The sequence below is a fragment of the Armigeres subalbatus genome, chromosome 3 (genome assembly GCF_024139115.2).
Source record: "Armigeres subalbatus isolate Guangzhou_Male chromosome 3, GZ_Asu_2, whole genome shotgun sequence".
Classification (NCBI taxonomy): domain Eukaryota; kingdom Metazoa; phylum Arthropoda; class Insecta; order Diptera; family Culicidae; genus Armigeres; species Armigeres subalbatus.
In genome coordinates, this window is record NC_085141.1 from 214,029,784 (window position 1) to 214,051,454 (window position 21,671).

A 21,671-nucleotide genomic window follows, 5' to 3' on the forward strand; every position below is an offset into this window, starting at 1 on the left:
TTCAGAATCCTTCTTTTGAGAGACATGAAGGTTTTTTTTCACTAAAGCTCGGTTGCTTCGTTACAGGAGGATTAGAAGCATCCTTCCACGCTTCTCGGAAGCCTTATTCCAAGCAGCTCGAAAGCCTCCTTTCAAGAGGCTCGGAAGCTTCCTTTCAAGAGGCTCGTAAGCCTCCATTCAAGAGGCTCTTAAGTCTCATTTCAAGAGGCTCGGAATCCTCCTTTCAAGTTTGGTCGTTAAAGAAATATATCGATGAAGTGCTCTGGCAAATAAAGTTTAAATTAGTAGTTGCAATTGGAACATAATTTGTAGTTTTTCGGGCAAATAAATTTGAAATTGGTTCGGTGAAACGTGCGTTAAAGTGAGATCACTCAACGGTACATATGGAAAAAAGGAAGCCTCCTTTCAAGAGGCTCGGAAGCCTCCTTTCAAGAGGCTCGGAAGCCTGCTTTCAAGAGGCTCGGAAGCCTCCTTTCAAGAGGCTCGGAAGCCTCCTTCAAGAGGCCTGGAAGCCTCCTTCAAGAGGCTCAGAGCCTCCTTCAAGAGGCTCGGAAGCCTCCTTCAAGAGGCCTGGAAGCCTCCTTTCAAGAGGCTCAGGAAGCCTCCTTTCAAGAGGCTCGGAAGCCTCCTTCAAGAGGCCTGGAAGCCTCCTTTCAAGAGGCCTCAGCCTCCTTTCAAGAGGCTCAGAAGCCTCCTTCAAGAGGCCCGGAAGCCTCCTTCAAGAGGCTCGGAAGCCTCCTTTCAAAAGGCCCGGAAGCCTCCTTTCAAGAGCCCGGAAGCCTCCCTTCAAGAAACCTGGAAGCCTCTCTTCAAGAGGCCCGGAAGCCTCCTTTCAAGAGGCTCAGAAGCCTTTCAAGAGGCCCAGAAGCCTCCTTTCAAGAGGCTCAGAGCCTCCTTCAAGAGGCCCGGAAGCCTCCTTCAAGAGGCTCAGAAGCCTCCTTTCAAGAGGCTCAGAAGCCTCCTTCAAGAGGCCCGGAAGCCTCCTTCAAGAGGCCTGGAAGCCTCCTTTCAAGAGGCTCGGAAGCCTCCTTTCAAGAGGCCCGGAAGCCTCCTTCAAGAGGCCCGGAAGCCTCCTTTCAAGAGGCCTGGAAGCCTCCCTTCAAGAGGCCCCAGGCCTCCTTTCAAGAGGCCTGGAAGCCTCCTTCAAGAGGCTCGGAAGCCTCCTTCAAGAGGCCCGGAAGCCTCCTTTCAAGAGGCCTGGAAGCCTCCTTTCAAGAGGCTCAGAGCCTCCTTCAAGAGGCCTGGAAGCCTCCTTTCAAGAGGCTCGGAAGCCTCCTTCAAGAGGCCCGGAAGCCTCCTTTCAAGAGGCCTGGAAGCCTCCTTTCAAGAGGCCCAGAAGCCTCCTTTCAAGAGGCCCAGAAGCCTCCTTCAAGAGGCTGGAAGCCTCCTTCAAGAGGCTCAGAAGCCTCCTTTCAAGAGGCCCGGAAGCCTCCTTCAAGAGGCCCCAGCCTCCTTTCAAGAGGCCCAGAAGCCTCCTTCAAGAGGCCCGGAAGCCTCCTTTCAAGAGGCTCAGAAGCCTCCTTTCAAGAGGCCCGAAGCCTCCTTTCAAGAGGCCTCAGAGCCTCCTTTCAAGAGGCCTGGAAGCCTCCTTTCAAGAGGCTCAGCCTCCTTTCAAGAGGCCCGGAAGCCTCCTTTCAAGAGGCCCCAGCCTCCTCAAGAGGCTCAAGCCCTTTCAAGAGGCTCGGAAGCCTCCTTTCAAGAGGCTCAGAAGCCTCCTTTCAAGAGGCCCGGAAGCCTCCTTTCAAGAGGCCTGGAAGCCTCCTTTCAAGAGGCTCGAAGCCTCCTTCAAGAGGCCTGGAAGCCTCCTTCAAGAGGCTCGGAAGCCTCCTTTCAAGAGGCCTGGAAGCCTCCTTTCAAGAGGCTCAGAGCCCTTTCAAGAGGCCCGGAAGCCTCCTTTCAAGAGGCTCAGGAAGCCTCCTTTCAAGAGGCCTGGAAGCCTCCTTTCAAGAGGCTCGGAAGCCTCCTTTCAAGAGGCTCGGAAGCCTCCTTTCAAGAGGCTCAGCCTCCTTTCAAGAGGCCTGGAAGCCTCCTTTCAAGAGGCCCGGAAGCCTCCTTCAAGAGGCCTCGGAAGCCTCCTTTCAAGAGGCCTGGAAGCCTCCTTCAAGAGGCCTGGAAGCCTCCTTTCAAGAGGCTCAAGCCTCCTTTCAAGAGGCCTCGGAAGCCTCCTTTCAAGAGGCTCAGCCTCCTTTCAGAGGCTCGGAAGCCTCCTTTCAAGAGGCCCAGAGCCTCCTTTCAAGAGGCCCGGAAGCCTCCTTCAAGAGGCTCAGGAAGCCTCCTTTCAAGAGGCCTCAGCCTCCTTTCAAGAGGCCTGGAAGCCTCCTTCAAGAGGCCCGGAAGCCTCCTTTCAAGAGGCCTGGAAGCCTCCTTCAAGAGGCCTGGAAGCCTCCTTCAAGAGGCTCAAGCCTCCTTTCAAGAGGCTCAGGAAGCCTCCTTTCAAGAGGCTCAGAAGCCTCCTTTCAAGAGGCCCGGAAGCCTCCTTTCAAGAGGCCTGGAAGCCTCCTTCAAGAGGCCTGGAAGCCTCCTTCAAGAGGCTCAGAGCCTCCCTTCAAGAGGCTCAAGCCTCCTTCAAGAGGCTCGGAAGCCTCCTTCAAGAGGCCCGGAAGCCTCCTTTCAAGAGGCCTGGAAGCCTCCTTCAAGAGGCCCGGAAGCCTCCTTCAAGAGGCCCGGAAGCCTCCTTCAAGAGGCCTGGAAGCCTCCTTTCAAGAGGCCTGGAAGCCTCCTTCAAGAGGCTCGGAAGCCTCCTTTCAAGAGGCTCAGCCTCCTTCAAGAGGCTCGGAAGCCTCCTTTCAAGAGGCCTGGAAGCCTCCTTTCAAGAGGCCTGGAAGCCTCCTTCAAGAGGCTCAGCCTCCTTTCAAGAGGCCTGGAAGCCTCCTTTCAAGAGGCTCAAGCCTCCTTCAAGAGGCTCAAGCCTCCTTTCAAGAGGCCCGGAAGCCTCCTTCAAGAGGCCTGGAAGCCTCCTTTCAAGAGGCCCAGCCTCCTTCAAGAGGCCTGGAAGCCTCCTTCAAGAGGCCCGGAAGCCTCCTTTCAAGAGGCCTCAAGCCTCCTTTCAAGAGGCCCGGAAGCCTCCTTTCAAGAGGCCTGGAAGCCTCCTTCAAGAGGCCTGGAAGCCTCCTTTCAAGAGGCCTGGAAGCCTCCTTTCAAGAGGCCCAGCCTCCTTCAAGAGGCCTGGAAGCCTCCTTTCAAGAGGCCCAAGCCTCCTTTCAAGAGGCCTGGAAGCCTCCTTTCAAGAGGCTCGGAAGCCTCCTTCAAGAGGCCTCAAGCCCCCTTTCCAGAGGCCCCGAAGCCCCCCTTCCAGAGGCCCCGGAGCCTCCCTTCAAGGGGCTCGGAAGCCTCCCTTCAAGAGGCCCGGAAGCCTCCTTTCAAGAGGCCTGGAAGCCTCCTTTCAAGAGGCCTCAGAGCCTCCTTCAAGAGGCCTGGAAGCCTCCTTCAAGAGGCTCAAGCCTCCCTTCAAGAGGCCTGGAAGCCTCCTTTCAAGAGGCTCAGGCCTCCTTTCAAGAGGCCCGGAAGCCGCCTTCAAGAGGCTCAGGAAGCCTCCTTCAAGAGGCTCAGAAGCCTCCTTCAAGAGGCTCAGCTCAAGCCTCCCCTTTCAAGAGGCCCAGCCTCCCTTCAAGAGGCCTGGAAGCCTCCTTCAAGAGGCTCGGAAGCCTCCTTTCAAGAGGCTCGGAAGCCTCCTTCAAGAGGCCTGGAAGCCTCCTTTCAAGAGGCTCTGGAAGCCTCCTTTCAAGAGGCTCAGAAGCCTCCTTCAGGAGGCCCGGAAGCCTCCTTCCAATGGGCTCGGAAGCCTCCTTTCAAGAGGCTCGGAAGCCTCCTTCCACGGGGCCCGGAAGCCTCCTTTCAAGAGGCCCGGAAGCCTCCTTTCAGGGGGCTCGGAGGCCTCCTTCAAGAGGCTCGGAAGCCTCCTTTCAAGAGGCTCGGAAGCCTCCTTTCAAGAGGCTCGGAAGCCTCCTTTCAAGAGGCCTGAAGCCTCCTTCAAGAGGCCTGGAAGCCTCCTTTCAAGAGGCTCGGAAGCCTCCTTTCAAGAGGCTCGGAAGCCTCCTTTCAAGAGGCTCGGAAGCCTCCTGTCAAGAGGCTCGGAAGCCTCCTTTCAAGAGGCTCGGAAGCCTCCTTTTAAGAGGCTCGGAAGCCTCTTTTCAAGAGGCTCGGAGGCCTCCTTTCAAGAGGCTCGGAAGTCTCCTTTCAAGTAGTACGGAAGCCTCTTTTAAGAGGCTCAGAATACTTCTTTTAATAGACTTGGCAGCATAATTTCAAAAAGATCAGAAGCGTCCTTTCAAGATGCAAAGAAAGCCTCCTTCTAATTGGCACGAAAACCGCTTTCAAGGAGGCTCGGAAGCCTTTCTACAAGAGGCTCAGAAGCCTCTTATAAAGAGGCGCGGAAGCCTATTTTAAAAGGATTCAAAAACTAAAAGGAGCTTACCTTCAAAGGGCTCGGATTTTTTTTTTCATGAGAATTGGAAGCCTACTTTCGAGAGGGGGTACCTCAATTAATGCAAAAGTTCGAAGGGGTACCTCTCAAGCAAAAGGTTGAGAACCGCTGATATAGGGGAAAATACGGGTTTGGCAGGTTTTGTTCTATTATTGGCAGGGGGTTTTTTGTCGACCAAATTTTATGAAATTTGCCCACAATATTCTTTGATATGCAAATAATGTTTAGGCCAAATTTGGGCATAATCAGTCATAAAAAACCCCCATGACAATAATAGAACAAAACCTGCCAAAGCCGTCATTCCCCCTATCCTGAATGAACGAGTGGCTTAACTTTTCTGGTAGATATTACCAAAAATCTGCATGGCTTGGACATTACGGAATGACTTTTGTAACGAAATTGGCACGAAACATTTTGAAACAGTTGTTTGCTGAAAACTGGTACATTTACTTATCTTGTTGAAAATAGTTTATGTAAATCTGGTAAATATGCTGATAAAAAAAACAAGCCCATTGCAGCAATTTTCAAGCCTTTTCGCTAGTTTTATTTAACACAGTAACGAAATATCCATTTTCTCAATACCGTTTAAGGACAATAACAATAGACTCCAAAAATGGCTGCCACAATGGCCGTCCTAGCCCTCACCTCACGTTTGTCCTTGCACAAATGTAAATCAATAGGCGAATAGTACATGCTGCTTTTCGCTGTTGTCTGTCGTTTGCTTTTGGAGTTATGTGCCCCAGTAAGTGCTATGTGATTTTGTAGACCTCAATAATGTCTTTACAAAATGTACCTGAAACGTTTCAAATGGAGATTATCGACATCCAATACGAAGACGAGCTCAAATCTAAATCGCAGAAAGAAAATAGCTCAAACAAGATATTTCTCTGTTTAGTCGGAGGTACATAACAAAAATTTGAAATCCTGTTGGTGATTTTTGGTCACTTGAACGAAAGCAATATGAGTCGATTATTGGAGAGTAGGCAACAATTTCATGTTTCTCATTAAATTTTCAACGATTAGACCTGTTTGTGACGCAAAAATGTTATTTTTGAATGCAATACAATCGTGTTTAGTTTTTTTCTAAAGATTTTTTTGGCCATTTTAGAAAAATGAGAAAAAAACATTGATTATTTTAAAAATATATAAAAATAAATAAACACAGGTTGAACAGGCCTGCTTTAGAAGACTGCTATTCACCCAGGATCAATGCCCGCTTCTAGCATACCGCAGGCCAGGCACTTTGGACCGATGATTTTCCTGTTCTATTTCAACGATGTGAATTCTGCTATCGAAGGTCCACAGTTGTCCTATGGGATCTCGAGTAGCCTTGCGAGCAAAAGCGTAGGATCGACAATCCGTAGTAGGCGAGTTTGATTCTCGGTTCCGTCTAGGATGTTTTCGGGTTGGAAATCTTGATCTTACGGGTTGGAAATCCTCATCTTGCAAACAAAGATTTTATGAAATAGGTAAACAACATAATCTGAAAATCATTGTTATACGCATGCTGCAAAGTACCAAAGTTGACAAATTGATTTAAGCTCATTCCAGCAAAAGAAATTTTGATATTTTGTATCTGAAAAAGAAATGTTTGTTTAATTTTTTTTTAACTATCGTAACTGTATTTGACCTTTAAATATGAAACGGCAAACACTTACTACGTTACTACCAGATAGAACAGTATCTCTTCTTCCTATTGGTCATATAAATTGGAAAAAATAGTTTGATTGAAGACTTGGCTTGAAAAACTCAGCCGTGATACATTCCTTTAATTTCAACAAAGAGTATACAATCGCCAAACAATACAAAATCCAAGGTAAACATCAATTACGCCCATTAGCACAAGTTTATAGAAATAGTAACAGACGTCTTGCTTGTGACCCATATTATTCAAATGGAGCAATTCTTGAGAAACTACGAAACGCAAAAACAAACTGTTTTAAACCCACAGGAATCAACTTTCATAGGCGGACTTGTTCTACATTTCTAAGGATTGCACTAACTGTAATGAAGATTTCCAGCGAACAATTGTCATAGAAAGGTCTCGACAAGACAACCGCACCCACGTTTGACCAATTTGAGCGTAAACCAGCATCTATCGGCGTTTCCGTCGTCGTCGTTGTCGTTGGTGCACTTCAAGACAGCCACGGCAACCAGAACCGAGTAGGACGAAGAACAATACAATCGCTCCGCAAATATCTCAATCAGCCTTCTGCCGGAAAAAAATAAGTCCAACACGGTTATAGGGCTTTTAAATTTGCAGTCCACTCGATAGCCCGGAACAAATGTTGCGTAGAAATTGAGTAGGTTTAGTTGAAAGAAGCGGCGGAGGATAAGGCATGTAACTCGAATCATTCTCTTTTCCTTTGGGCCACCGTGTCGTAGGTTTGTTTCCTACTTCCCTTCGAGGGTTACCCTCGTTTGTTCGATAGCGGCGCGGTACAACTTTTTTTCTTCTTTCCGCCACGACTGGGCCGAAGAGAGGATTAAGAAAAGGCGATCAATGATGCTGGAATTGATTGCTTTTCTTCCACCCGGATGCCCACTAGTTTCGGGTGGTGCGGGGCCGTCAGTCCAGGAAGGGAAGACACAGATAGCAGGTATGCTTGGTCCCATTTGGCAAAAAGGGTCGCCCCGACGAAACACCACGCTGTCGTATCGGCTACTGTATCATGGTAAATAGGATTAGGAAGGATCTGATAATTGATATCGAAGTATTTATATTTACTCGACCCCTCATCATCGGTCGGTCCGATCGGCATCGGGTGGCGAATCGACTCAAAATGGGAAGGAGTTGACCAGAGTGAAAAGGCACGGGGAGTGAGGGTGAAAATCGATTATTTTCTGTTTCGTAAAGAAGTTTGTTGGTTGCTGATTTGTTTTTAAATTGATCGATCACTCCTGATTATACACCACGAGAAAAAATACATACCTCGCGCTTACTGTCGTGTGGGCCTAACTTCACTTTTCATCTTCCTCTCGTTTGTAACTTTTGATAAGATGTAATCAATCCTTAACACCCCAAATCATAGGATCTTTGGAACTGCCGCCATTCGCTGAATTAATGAGTAGAGAATACCGGCAAGATAAATCAATCAATGCCCTAATTCCGTTATGGTATTATGCGCAAGATATTTGTATAACGTGATGTAGCGAGCATACTGGTTTTATTAACGAAAACATCCGAATTTTCCAACCAATAAGAATACATAACACTTGACTAACTTTCTCAGCACCCCTCTTGCATTCTTCAAATGAAATGACCTGCTCACATATGTCGCTCTGTCTTCACACCCCAACCACACAATTTCTTTCGCAGACACAAAAACCGCACACAGTTGCTTATTTTCTCCGATATGCATAATTAACCTCTCCCAGAAAGTAGGTATGCGATTCCACAACATTCAGAACCCGCCTCGCATGACTATGGCCGTTGAAGAAGTCAAACCGCAGCAGGCCACCTCATCCCAACCACCAACGGCGAGTCAACAGTCAATTCCGACAACGACGTGAAGTCATCTGCAATCTTCATTACTGGCTCACAGTAGGCGCTGTCGTCTCGTCGATAGGCAAAATTACTGCCTTCCTGCGACAATTTTAATTAAATTACACAAAACATCAATTGAATTAATTCGCTCATCAGAGTGCATGCCATGTCCGCCAGCAACCATCCCGAAGCGTCAGCACTTCGGTCCAGCCACCGAACAAAATCACGCGCTTTGTCGAGGGTGACAAATAGGAGCGAGAGATATTGCCTCAAAGCCGGGCGACCCCGAGGGCACTCCGTCGACAGGCCGCTTATAAATAGACAATAGGGCGATAAATTATGTAACGCCTGAGTTGCAGTGGAAATTCCGCCCGGTTGACATTCCTTTTTTTTCGCTGCTGTCACGAGACTGGGAGACCAACGACGATGACGATGGCAGACCACCAGATGCAAACTGCCACGTCCGGAATCAGACTCATCACAGCGCTGGACGCCTCGGGGATTCTCGACTTTTTTTTTCTGTCGAGCGCTGTCTCCGGAACAATTTCTTCGACTTCCGCCTGGACCCGTGCGGTGTACTGGCGTCATTGTTCCCCGTTCTGGTGGTGCCACCCGAACTGCTGGCTGCCGAAGTTGCGACACACAGAAAGATGGCATAGCACAGCAGCATTGACTGCAGCACCGCCAGAAGTGGTGAACCACAAATCGGCGTCAATTTAGCAACTGGCAAACGGACGGGTGGGACATTCAACAGATCAATTGCCCGAAGTGAAACAGTTGTCACACTATGGTGGGTCGGTGAAAAAAGTTTTCAGACGTGTCAAATATTCGAAGGAGACAAGCTAACTGATTTAGCTTGGGGCGGGTATGTTCAATGCCAGACGAATTTCACATGACGGTAAGAATTTGATCTAGAAGTCTCGTATAAGAAAGTATATTTGTATGAATTTTTGTTCAGTCAACCCAAAATTATAGAACACATGTTAAGTTTTAATGAAGTAGTATTTGGCGCTACCAAGAAACTGCATTTTGCACCCGAAAAATGCATTTGCCGTCTTATTTATTCGCCGCGCCGTGTCGGCAAGATTGATCAAAGGGGTGAGATATCGCTTTGCTTGGCATGTCGCCAAAACAGCAGCATGCCATGGAAATCGTTCGAGCGCAGCATGCCTTGGGATTGTGGGAATTTTTGTGATTAATTTGGTCCCGACGACGCAGTTGCTGATGCTGTGGCGTTATTTTCGTCACTGTTGAGGGATGAAATTTGTAACCCGTTATTAGGCGGAAATCCGAGGGTGCCAAGAGGTGACAGTGTCAAAATATTTAGCGGCGAATGAGTTATAGGCCTAACGAGCAGCAGTATTTGTGTGCGGATCAATTAGAGTGTCGAGGAGTTAAGTGGCCTGGAATTTGATACATTTCGTGCACGTGGGACGTTGGCTGCTGCGGCTTTGCCTCAAACGCCTCAAACGGGAAGAAATAATGGTGGGCGAGGGGTTCGTATTTATATTTCAAATCCGCATTGATTTCGCGCGCTTGGGATGCGGCACGGTGGTGTCTCGCTCGCAGCAATGAATCACTGTTGTTGATAATTGAAATCCTGTTAAGTGCAGTTATACATCAGGATCAGATTACACGCAGTCAAATGTGTGTCTGTGTGAGAATGTGTGCACTTTGGCTTTAATTGATTTGACCTTCCGAACCCTCGTAAATCGAAGAGGTAGCTCTAGGCGTAATTCGTTCAGCAAATATATCTCCACCCACACTTCGTTCGTAGAAATAGCACCCCCTATCCGTCCGGAGCTGCACGGTAGCTGATGTACAACAATCGATCCACGAAGCCCCCTGGCTAGCTGAACTTGCACATACAAGGCACGCATCAGTCAGGAGCAATCAGCAACAACAGCCTGAACAAATAAATCCTCGTGCATAAACAACGTTTCCCTTCTGGGCTAGAAAGGCCGCGTGAGCCACACGGTGCGGTGGAGAGTCTTCGATCAAACCAACAGATGGGGTGTTTTTTGATTTCCTAATGTCATTCGCATTGACTCGCACAGTCTGTCTGTCTATTGTTCGTGATCCTATTTTCAAACTGTTTACTTGGTATCACTTTAACCGAGATTACATCCCGTAAGACCGAGATAATGCCATTTTAAGGAACTGCAGCAGCTGCCACCACCGCACCAGCCGAGGGAGAGCCGAATCCACATCACCAACAACATTTGCGTAATTGAAGATTATCATGTCAGTTGGTGGGATTGTGGAGGTTTTCAATAGATTGATGTGCGTTTCGGTGCTTTTCAGTGTCCCATTCATTATCGAAGAATGAAGGACGACGTCAGTATCGACTGTAGAAGAATTAATTTAGATGCGTATTTTAATATCAGTGCACAATTTTGAAGCGCAATTTAAACCTTACATGGCGAATGGCATTCAATCCATATGAAAATTTTGTGTAAGGTACACGTAAGACATTAAGTTTTGAACTGACAAAGTACAGAATTTATCAGAACGCTCCCACTGGAGCAAAACAAAAAAAAAATGCGTGTAAATCATTGCACTAATTCGACACTAATTACATATCTTCTTCATATTAGCTATCATTGATTACAATGTTAGGAAACTTGATTTCCACGTGCACAAAATGTGAAAGATTTTAATCGAGCAACAACAACTTTTTTGTGGTGAGAATCGAAGTCACTATACGCTAGACAGATGCTTTTCCGGCGCTACGGAATGCCTTCGTCGTCCTTCACAAGCCAGCGCTTACTAATGGTTCCGAAATCTCAATCTTATTCAGGAGTCAGTGTTGTAAAACTAAATATAATATTTGATACTATAACTTTGTCCAACGTTACAAAAGGCACATTAAGTAGGAATTTCTTCAATTCTTGACAATGATTCAAGTGTGTATGTAACTAACCACAATCTCAATTAAATTTACAAGTCCAAGTTGACATTCGTTATTATCGTGCCGCTTAACTGCCCGTGTATTGATTGGATAAAACCCATGATTTCAGGGCTCCCGGGTAGGTAATTCGATTAAATTGGTCCCCGCCAGAATTTCAAATGCCGCCCCAACCAAGCCGAGCCATGCCACGGTTGGAGCCTGATCTGATGTCACAACATGATAATACTTACTTCTTTTCCCGCTTGCCGGCACCGGTATCACGAAACCCTTTTGCAAAGGGATTATTATCTATTTTCAATTGCGTTATCTGCGGAGGAAGCGGGGGAGGAGAAACAAAATGACATGTTTTATTGTCATATTCAGCCAGGCTGGTTCGGCGGCAGAGTGGTTGAGGCTACTTACTTTTTCATTTTGATATGCAGTTACGGCTATGAATTCGGTTTCCTTAAACACGTAGGTACGAAACGTCGAGTACGGTAGCTTTAGGATATCGTTCGCTCGGACTAAGTGAAATCTAGGCTGGTACTTGTGCATTGAGTTGAGGATCGTCTGGAAATAGAATCGAAAAAAAAAATGTTTTTTAGTGTTCTGATGTGAATTTGGATTCAAACTAAAAACGAGTAAGTCCAATGAAGTTTTGTGATTATAGTAACATAATCAATTGAAAAATTATTGAGTTGTTGTCGTGAAGCCTATCACAAACATCAATCCAGTCTTCCTCGATATCTTAATGCCTTCACGATAATAATTTGATTGCATCGACATTTTTAATTAATTTATTAATTAATTAACTGATTTGGGCGCCCTCCCAAGAAGCCAACACACAGCGCTGACCATTGAACTCGTATCGAGGACGCTGTCGAGGTGGGAGGCCTTTCTCCCGTTTTACCTCCCGAAATTCGCCCCCGGAAAAGCATGTGCGAACGTGGGGCGCTTCGAATCGACGACCCGTCATCGATGCCATCGTAAAATGTATTATTTATAGCGATGAGACATTCTACGGGACTGAATTGATTCACAAATGAGAGGAAATTCGTGGTATTTGGGTGGTACGTTGAAAAGCGGAAATGAGCAATAATTATATCCGATCGTTTGCGTTGTTTGCGATTCGTTTGGAGAAAGCGGTAAGCACTGATTCTTGACTTGAGTTGTAGTTTCTACGAAAATAGTTTTCAATCAAATGGTTAAAGTGCAACACAGGAGGTGTAGTATATGACAGAAACTAAACATTGAACAGAAATATCTACCATATCCTAGGCGGATTTTCTTGCAAATATACGACGGATTTTCTGGCAAATCTTCTTCTTTCCTGATATACGCGAATCAACTGGGGTCGGAGTTCGATTCCCGCCGAAAGATGATTGTAGCCTTGAATACATTTCTACGTTCCTACGTGTTGTGCATAAGCACATATCGAGTTTTCAAACAAAGGAAAAATAAGATTTATCAGGCTTCGGAATTCTCACTCATATGAATAAAAACCTGCAATTAATCCATTTAGCGGAGTGTGATTTTTCATGGTCCTCCTGTGAGGAAGTATTCTCACACAACATTTTTATCCGGATAGAATGGCGGGTGATAAATTCACTAGCGCCTCCTGAAGGCCGTCATGATACATTATATTTTAAAAATTAAGTAAAAACATAATAATAATAATAACAACAATAATTGAAATTGAAGTTGGAGGGCCAAGCAGGCCGATCACTGTACATGTTAAAAATAATTGTAGAACAAAAAATGTTTTAAATAAAGAAGAATTTTACTACTTACTGGGTGATAAATTCGTGAGCGCCGGATCGCCGGATAATTTAATTTTAGTCCACAAATTTTCCTTCTCGTCGCCTCATCATATAAATTTTACAAGCATATTTACAAAAATTTAGGACCGCAACGGGATTCGAACCCAAAAACAATTTTAAAATGTTTAGAGCGCCCACTAAAACCACGTCACCACATGAATTGATTGAAAGCGACGGGAAAAACTGCTGTATTGAACCTTCTGCTTATCGTGGCGCATCGTCAGATTCAATCAGCTTGGAGAGGCAAAGCAAGCGGCATTTGATTTTCGCGAAACATGGGAAGAAGGATAACAATTTTTCGCACCATCGCTTGTGCCGGAGTTTATCGCACTGTAATTTATCCGGATAAAATGCATGGTGGAGTGATCAGTTGTCGCGTGAGTGAGTGAGAAATCCGAACCCTGAGATTTATAAATTTTCTGACACAAGACATCCATCTCAATCAAACTTAGTTGCCTATTTTCCGGATATTGGACCACCCGACTTGGACATTAATTTTGTATGTTCTGGAAACTCAGATGTGAATATGTACGTTATGTGGAAGAAGCTAAATAAAATTTCCATTTAAAATTAGAAATTTTCCATAAACAATAAGGAAATTGCCAATAAAAAATCAGGGTGTGAGCAATAAATAATTATAAAATTTCAAACAATTAAGAATTTTCCACGAAACAAAAAGAAATAAGCACTTTTAAAAGCAAAAATAGCAATTATAAAAGATGAATTTTCCATAAAGAAATGAAAATGTTCCACGAAAAAAATACAAAATTTCCATAAATAAATCAATATTAGCAATAAACAATTACAAAGTTTTCCACAAAATAAATATTTTTTTTCCATAAAAAATTAAAAATTTTCCACAAAATAATCAATAAAGAGCAATAAAAAATAAGAAAACTTCCAATAAAAAATACAAGAAAGCAATAAAGCTGATGAAATTTTACATGAACTTTAAACGCTTTTAAAGAAGGGGTCATCTATGGAAAAAAGCACAGTTTGATTGCTTTTTTATATTTCTTTATGGAAATTTTCTTATTTTTTTATTGCTCTTTATTGATCATTTTGAGTAAATTTTTTATTTTTTTTATGGAAAAAATATATTTATTTTGTGAAAAATTTTGTTATTTTTTATTGCTCATATTGGTTTATTTATGGAAATTTTGTATTTCTTTTCATGGAACATTTAATTTTTTTATGGAAAATTCTTCTTTTATAATTGCAATTTTTTTTCTTTTTAAAGCGCTTATTTATTTTTGTTTTGTGGAAAATTTTGAATTGTTAATGAAAATTTTGTTTTATTTGTGGAAATTTTATATTTATTTATTGCTCATACCCTGATTTCTTTATTGGCAATTTTCTATTTTTTATGGGAATTGTTTAATTGTTTAGGGGATGTATTTATTTTAGTCAAAATGGATTGGAGGTAACCACTTTTCTTCGATGGGACTCGAACCCATGACCCTCAGTATGCTAGACTGGTGCTTTTAACCAACTAAGCTACGAAGGCCTCCGTGGCCTTAGTAACTTGGCGGCTATTGAACGAGCCCTAAATTCCCAAATAGAACGCATCTCGAGTTGTTTGTCGCTACTTTTATGTGACTAAATTCGGTCAAATATAAGTTGCTGCAGCCAAATCTGATCCAAATGTGCTACTTGGGATAGTCGAAGCGCCCACAATATATTTCCCAAGCCAACGCTTCCCCATGTGTGTAGTACACATTCACATTTACAGTTAGCGTAAGTATTTATAATATCTGGCGGCTACACACATTCTTCATCAGCAAATACGCTTATCAAGTAGAGGTTGTGTGTGTGACCGACTGGCAAAGCAAAAAGTATACAAATGAATCCATTCTGCATAACTCTTAACAGTGAAATGAAATAATTATCATTCCCAGGGTTCGTAATACTCATTCAATAGGATGCTCCCTCACGAACATTTTCGTTGAGAAATAGCTTTTCGGGAAAGAAAACCAGCCTGAAGAGTGATAACTATTTTCACTCACTTCGATTACCGCCAAACGTTGCTTTGCTCTTTTTCTTTCATATTCTAGTCTTTTCGTGGCATTATTAATGCAAATGGTAGTAGTTTATGTGAAACAAATAACTAAATGCTTTTGTACAGATAGCGTGGTGGTGTGGCTAGCGTAAGCGCATCCCTTCGGCTATGATTATCATTAATCTGGGTTCGAATCCCGGCGCGGCCATTCAATTTTGTAATTTTTCTGCGGAAATTCTCACAGAAAAGTGCGTGAGTGTTAAAAATGATGAAAAGAAAAAGGATTTTCATCTAATAGGCAAGATTTTCGTTTATCTTCAAAAGGTTAACTATAGCGAAAATATTGATGGGTGAAAGTTGATCCTCAACATAAACGAAAAAACGAAAAAAAATCTACCTTGGCCCGAAAAACGCTTGCTTTGGTATCATTGAAACGAATAGTCGAAACTTCTGATCATTCTACTACATGTGCCCATATTTCGTCATCATTATTTCGGTAACGTTTGCTACAATTTTACATTCAATGACAAGTTTTCTTCATGCAGACTACCGACTAAATAAGATTATACAAATAAATAAATAAATAAATATTGCCCCGATTGATCCGTAATGTTGATGTTACGTGAGGTTATGTCCGTCTCCATATGCTAAGATGAACAGCACCCTACGGTTTGCACACCTTGTACAACGATGTTTTTGATGGATGGAGCTTAGAGCCAACGTGTCCAGATCGTCGTGTCCAGTTGTCGGATCGCACTCTGATTATCTTCGTGAAACTAGATCTTACTCATTGGTTTGCACACGTTCATCATCATTTTCCGAATTCACAGAAGTTCTTGGCTCACCTCAACTACAGCAATAAATTAGGTTTCATGTTGACGACGATTTGAAGCCGGAGAGCTCCAACGGTCCAGGTATAATTTTGACAATGCGATTGGACCCCTCTATAGCTGCAATATATGATTCGCTTATCAGTCCATTTTCTGCCTTATTGTAGATCCAGCAGCCAGGGATTTGTACCTTATTTAATAATACAGTCGTACCGTTGTGGAGCGATGTTCTCATTTGGACGCTCGGTCCTTAGCATTATTGTTTCTTCTAATTCTTCATGAATAGACTGTGGCTTTCGGGCCAATGCTTGCAGATTATCTTCGAAAGACTCCTCCTTCAGATTAGGAATAAAGATCGTTAGTGCTTGGTTAGACCAACTCCTCCTCAACGAAACGAATGTATCGTATGAGAACCAACTTGTAAGTGTCCATGTCTGTATACCTGTATACATGAACGAATGCATCGCAACCAAACATCAGAAAGGAAACATTCGCCTTTCGATCCCACCAGAGCATTGTTATCAAACAACGATAGGGAAAATGATTCTGAAGGAATATGGACCAACATCTTGAAGAAACTAGCAAACTGTAACCTGCTAAACTGATTCCATTTTAGTTTAGCTTTTGTAAATATTTTCATTAGTTCCTAGAGTAATTTAATATAACAATGAAACAATTCATGCAATTTCTCCCTAGAGCAATATTACCGACCCTGAGTATAGGATGTGACAAAAAGAAAGGTCCCCCAAGGAAAGTTTTTCCAACAATTGACGCTTAACGCAAAAGAAAATTAAAAGAAAATGTTTCCACTTTAACCCTAAAGTGGAACCCTTTTCAAGTAAGCTCCGGGATGAATTGGAATCCCTTATTCCAATTGTTCTTTAAAAGGTGAAAAGGTTTGTATTCCTAATAATTATTGCATTCATCAATTCATTTTCTGGTATGGGTTCGGATGATGAGAATCTTTATAATTGTCGCCTATCAATCGGCTTTAGAAATTTAATCTCTTATACATTGATACATTGTAAATAATTTAGCTTATAATAAGTGATTCTAAAAAACAACTTTTCATTTACACAGTGCTTTAAATTGTGAATTTCAATTTTTATAATTTTGGTTAGGGTTTAGCTTAGGGAAATAGCATAAGTTTATGCTAGTTTCTCCTCATTCGCATAATTTATGCGACAGCATAGGCTCACATTTCTTGCGAATCGTAGCTAACCCGATCAATAATGCATAACAAAGTTATAACAAGGGGAGTTATTTATTTCAGAAAAATATTGTAACAAAATGTGTTATAAATTTTGCTGGTTAGTTGTTAAAATAACAAAAATTATATCAAAAATACCTCTAGCCATAACACAATTAAAACAGAGGTTGATACTTTCATATCAACATTATAACAAACGTTGATATAATTTTTCTGTACAAAAATCTACTTTCAAGGTAATTGCCTACATCACGGATAGAAAGCTGGTACGCTACCACGACGGATTTCCATCCATAATGTAGGCAATTAACTTTGTTCCAGCTATGCATTAATATCGAGCGGGTTCAAGTTATACTGAAGGTGATTACCTCCGATTTTGTTTCCAATGTCTACAAAAAATGTAGGCAATTATTTTGTGAATGTAATCTTAACTAATGTTGCTATAATTTTGATATGAAATAAAACTGGCCGAAGACGCATTTATATCGAATTATCTAATTATAACACACGTTGTTTTAAATAACAACCCTTGATATAATTGAGATCTAATTTTGTTATGCATTCCTGATCGGGAATTAGGGCAGGCAGTCGACAAAATTCTAGAATGGTATCACTCCTTAAGGGTAGACCATCTTATACCCTAATACCCTTCGAATTTGAGCTAAATATCCGATCAATAGTGATCCGCGACGATCCCAGCTACTCTCGAAGGCGAAAAAGCCTTCGAGATCACTTGAAGAACGAGAGGAAAATCAGAAAACCATCGTGGTAGCACTTGATGTGGATTGGGAGGAAACGATTCAGTTTTGCCGATGGAACTTTGACGAGATCGTAGAAGGCCTGAAAGAGAATGATAAGGTTCTCAGAGTGAGAGGGCAAACAAGGTTGCTGCATTTTGGCCACCGAGTTGTCCTTCTAGTTAACAATGCTAGGGAATTGGGGGAAGCGGAAAACCTTTTAAAAGCGATGTTGATAGACGTGGTGAAACTTTTATTGAATAGCTTTTATGGGGGTTCTGAGGGACCAAGAGTGGGTAACATGGAGGATTCGGAGGACCATTCGTTGGTGGATCTGTTCAGTGCAGAGGGTTATACTGCACCTCCTGTTTTGCCCACTCCAGTGACTGGTACCGGGGCTATTGCTAAGGAAACAGTATCGGTAGAATGCAATTCTGCGCGTTCTCAATTCGAAGGTGCCGTATGTGTGAGCTCTTTGATGGGGAGGTTTAAAGACCTTGAAGCAGAGCTGGATAGAAGAGATAAGCAACGAGATGAGAGTTCTGTACTGTAAATATCCGACGTTCCGAGCGGAACGCAGCCAAATATATCGAAGGTACAGCCCGGAGTACCTAGTATTCCGATGATTAAACCTCCGATCACTCCCTATCCAGCACATCTTCAAGTCTCTGATGGCTTAAACAATACATGTGTTGTGCGCTCCGATAAATCGGTGCCATCCACCGAGCATTATGCTTACAGTTCCGCCTATTCTACGAATTCACAAACCCATACGGTAGCTTCTCACTCAAAACCGGGCACTAGGTCACATTCTCGCTTCCTCAGAGCAATTCGTCAGCACTGCCTCGGTGTTCTACCTCGTGGCAGGACCACCTTCAGAAGACTTTGAGTATTCAGCCTTTCAGTAGCTTCTCCGCTACTAGTTCGTGGCTCGGAAATTTAGCCCAACGAACGGTACCGGTTTCAATGTCATGGTCAGTCGATTCCTATGAATACCACACCGAGTTTCATTCCATGGCTCGGAAATCCGGCACTGAGCAGTGTCTGTACGAACCCTTCGTCTTTGAGAAATACTCAATGGACCAAACCTTGGACGAGAACTGCTCCCTCAACGTCATTCCCTTACTCTAACCCTTCTCTCACTCCCTACAGTGCAACGCTGTCGGGTAATCAGGGGCGTCACAGCTTACCTGTGTCCAAGTGGACAATTTTGAAATACGATGGCGAAGATCAAGGGTTGAAGTTGAACCAGTTCCTTGGAATGGTTCATGCCATGGCCGTATCTGCGCATAACTCAGAAGCTTAGCTATTCGACTCAGTGATTCACCTCTTCAAGGGACGCGCCTTGTGGTGGTTTATGACCATGCGGGCCGCCGGTCGCCTATTGAATTGACAGCACCTGGTTCTAGAGCACAGGAGGACATTCATGCAACCCGATCTAGATCTTCTTCTTCTTATTGGCATTACATCCCCACACTAGACCGGCACCGGGAATTGAATCCAGCCACCCTCACCTTGCCTTGCCCTCAGGTCTTGCTTTATAGCCGCTCGTCTTACCGCACGGCTAAGGAGAACCCCAATCTAGATACCATGATAAAAATGAAGGTTTATCAGCGTCACCAGTTGCGGAACGAAACGTTTCTCCAGTACTATCACAGTATGGAGGAACTGTTCGGAACAATGAGTGTTCCCATTCCGGAACATGAAAAGGTTCAGATTGTGATGCAGAATGTGCGGATAGATTATAAGAAATAACTGAATTTCCTTCCTATCACCGACCTCCAGATATTAGTGTCCGCCGGTCAGAAGATAGACACTGTCAACTTGTCCGTGTACAATAAGGTCTTGGGACCGGAGAAGTCGGTGAACGCGGTAGAAAATTCTGAGACTACCAAACCGAAAAAGGAGAAACAAGCGAGCAAGCAACGCTCGTCCCAATCCGGCCACTCCTTCTCGCAATCAAACCAGCATCTAAAGAGTTCCCCAGGCGGAGCCGTTGGTCCTCGTGGGCCAACTCGGTCACACGCGACTCTCGAAGACATGATCGATGTCTCATCAGCCTCTCTCCAGTCGCAACTGCTTAAATTGCGGCAAGTTTGGGCATCGGATAGACCAATGCCGACTTCCGACAGGAGTACAGTGTGAGAACTGTGGATTCCGAGGCTAAAACCACAGGTACAGCATTGCAGCGGGCCAAAACCACAGGCCGCTGAACCAAAACTTCTAGGCGTAAAACCTCCCGCTTGTTTCAAGCCGGCTCCGGATGACTTGTACCAGGTATCTCCGGTTTCGTTCATCATTTCGTATCCATTCCCCAACGATAATCGTCCGTATACTTCCATGCAAGCTCACGGTGTAAACTTTCGTGCTCTTCTTGACAGCGATAGTAATCTTACCCTGATCAATGACAGCGTCTACAATTCCATCAAATCGAAGCGGTTATTTTCACTTCGGGATCCCGAACGCCTACGCACAGCGAGCGGAGAAGCGCTCAATGTCCGTGGACGAATTTATCTACTTTTTTCATGGAACGGTACAGTCAAAGTTGTTCTAACTTTGGTAGTTCCTAACCTGACCGTCAGTTGCATCTGTGGCATGGATTTCTGGAAGACTTTCAGTATCCAGCCCACAATCACTGATTGCGTCTTGCTTGAGAACTCAGAGGAAGGAATGAGCCATCTCCGACTGTTCTGACGGCTAGCGAGTAGCAGACCATAGAGCAGACCAAAACTCTGTTCATAGCAGCCAATCCCAGACGATTATCCACCACTTCGCCCGTTCCGAGAAAACCGCCCGTTCGACAGTTCCCATACGTCATGTCACCTAAGACACAAGGTCTGATGTCGGTGGAACTGCAGAGATTATTGGACGGTGGCATAGTTGAACCCAGCAACTCGGATTGGTCGCTGAACTGCGTACCAGTCGTCAAGCCTCATAAGGTTCGGTTCTGTTTAGACGCGCGTAGGAGTAACGAACGCACTGTTCGTGATGCTTACCCCTTGCCGAATTCTTGGCCAACTTCCGAGGGCAAAATACCTATCCACCATAGACTTGTCGGAGGCCTTCCTACAAGTTCCGCTGGAGAAGTCCTCGAGGAAGTGTACGGCTTTCAATGTGCAGGACAAGGGGTTGTTCCAGTACACCCGGATGCCCTGTGGTCTTGTCAACAGTCCTACTACACTGGCAATACTGATGGACCGAGTTTTGAGCCACGATGTACTCGAACCCTATGTCTTCGTCTACCTCGACGATATCGTTGTGGTAGCGGAGACATTTGAGGATCACGTTCAGTTGCTCCGTGAAATTGCGCGCCGACTGAACAGAGCCAACCTTATGATAAACCTGGAGAAGTCTCAGTTCGGGGTGCCGGAAATTTCCTTCCTGAGATACCTCTTGAACTCGGAAGGTTTGCGGGGAAATCCAGACAAGATCCGTACGATCGTCGAGTACGAAAGACCGACCACGATCACCAAGCTGAAGAGATTCCTAGGAATGGCAAATTACTACCGCCTCAAGTCCAAATCCAAAGTCATCGGTTAAAATGCAGCCGCGGATGGGAGTTTTCTGCCAGATAAAAGAGCAGCTAATCACTGCTCAGATTTTGGAAAGTCCCAATCTCTCTCGGGAGTTCGTCATCCAGATGGATTCCAGCGATGTCGCTATTGCGTAAGTGCTTACACAGCAGCAGGAGGAGGGTGAGTGGGTTATTTCCTATTTTTCTAGGCAGCTCACTTCTCCTCAAAAGAATTACCACGCTGCTGAGAAGGAAGCTCTAGCCGCCTTGCTCCTCATCGAAGCGTTTCGGGGGTACATCGAAGGTTACCACTTCCCGATCAGGAATGCATAACAAAATTATAACTCAATTCTATCAATTGTTGTTATTTAAAACAACGTGTGTTATAATTTGATAATTCGATAAAAATGTGTCTTCGACCAGTTTTATTTCATAACAAAATTATAACAACATTAGTTATGTATTTTCACAAAATAATTGACAACACTTTTTGTAGATATTGGGAAAAAATCGCAGGTAATCACCTTCAGTATAACTTGAACCCGCTCGATAATAATACATAGCTGGAACAAAGTTAATTGCCTACATTATGGATGGAAATCCGTCGTGGTAGCATACCAAATTTCTATCCGTGATGTAGGCAATTACCTTGATAGCAGATTTTTGTACATTGTACACAAAATTATATCAACGTTTGTTATACTGTTGATATGAAGGTATCAACCTCTGATTTAATTGTGTGACGGCTAGAGGGATTTTTG

At 44.1% G+C, this 21,671-nt stretch overlaps 1 protein-coding gene across 5 annotated transcripts in view; it reads right to left on the bottom strand.

Moving 5' to 3' along the window:
* LOC134219428 (optomotor-blind protein) overlaps positions 1-21,671 on the bottom strand; it is a 428,474-nt gene that overhangs the window by 43,223 nt on the left and 363,580 nt on the right. For all 5 annotated transcript variants that reach the window (XR_009981559.1, XM_062698157.1, XM_062698161.1 and 2 more), the window contains 2 exons: positions 11,224-11,370; positions 11,052-11,128 (listed from right to left, as the gene is read on the bottom strand). Coding sequence is in view for 4 of the 5 variants with exons in the window: in XM_062698157.1 (XP_062554141.1) it covers positions 11,052-11,128; positions 11,224-11,370 (224 nt within the window). In the remaining variant the exon portion in view is untranslated. The remainder of the gene's footprint in view (positions 1-11,051; positions 11,129-11,223; positions 11,371-21,671) is intronic.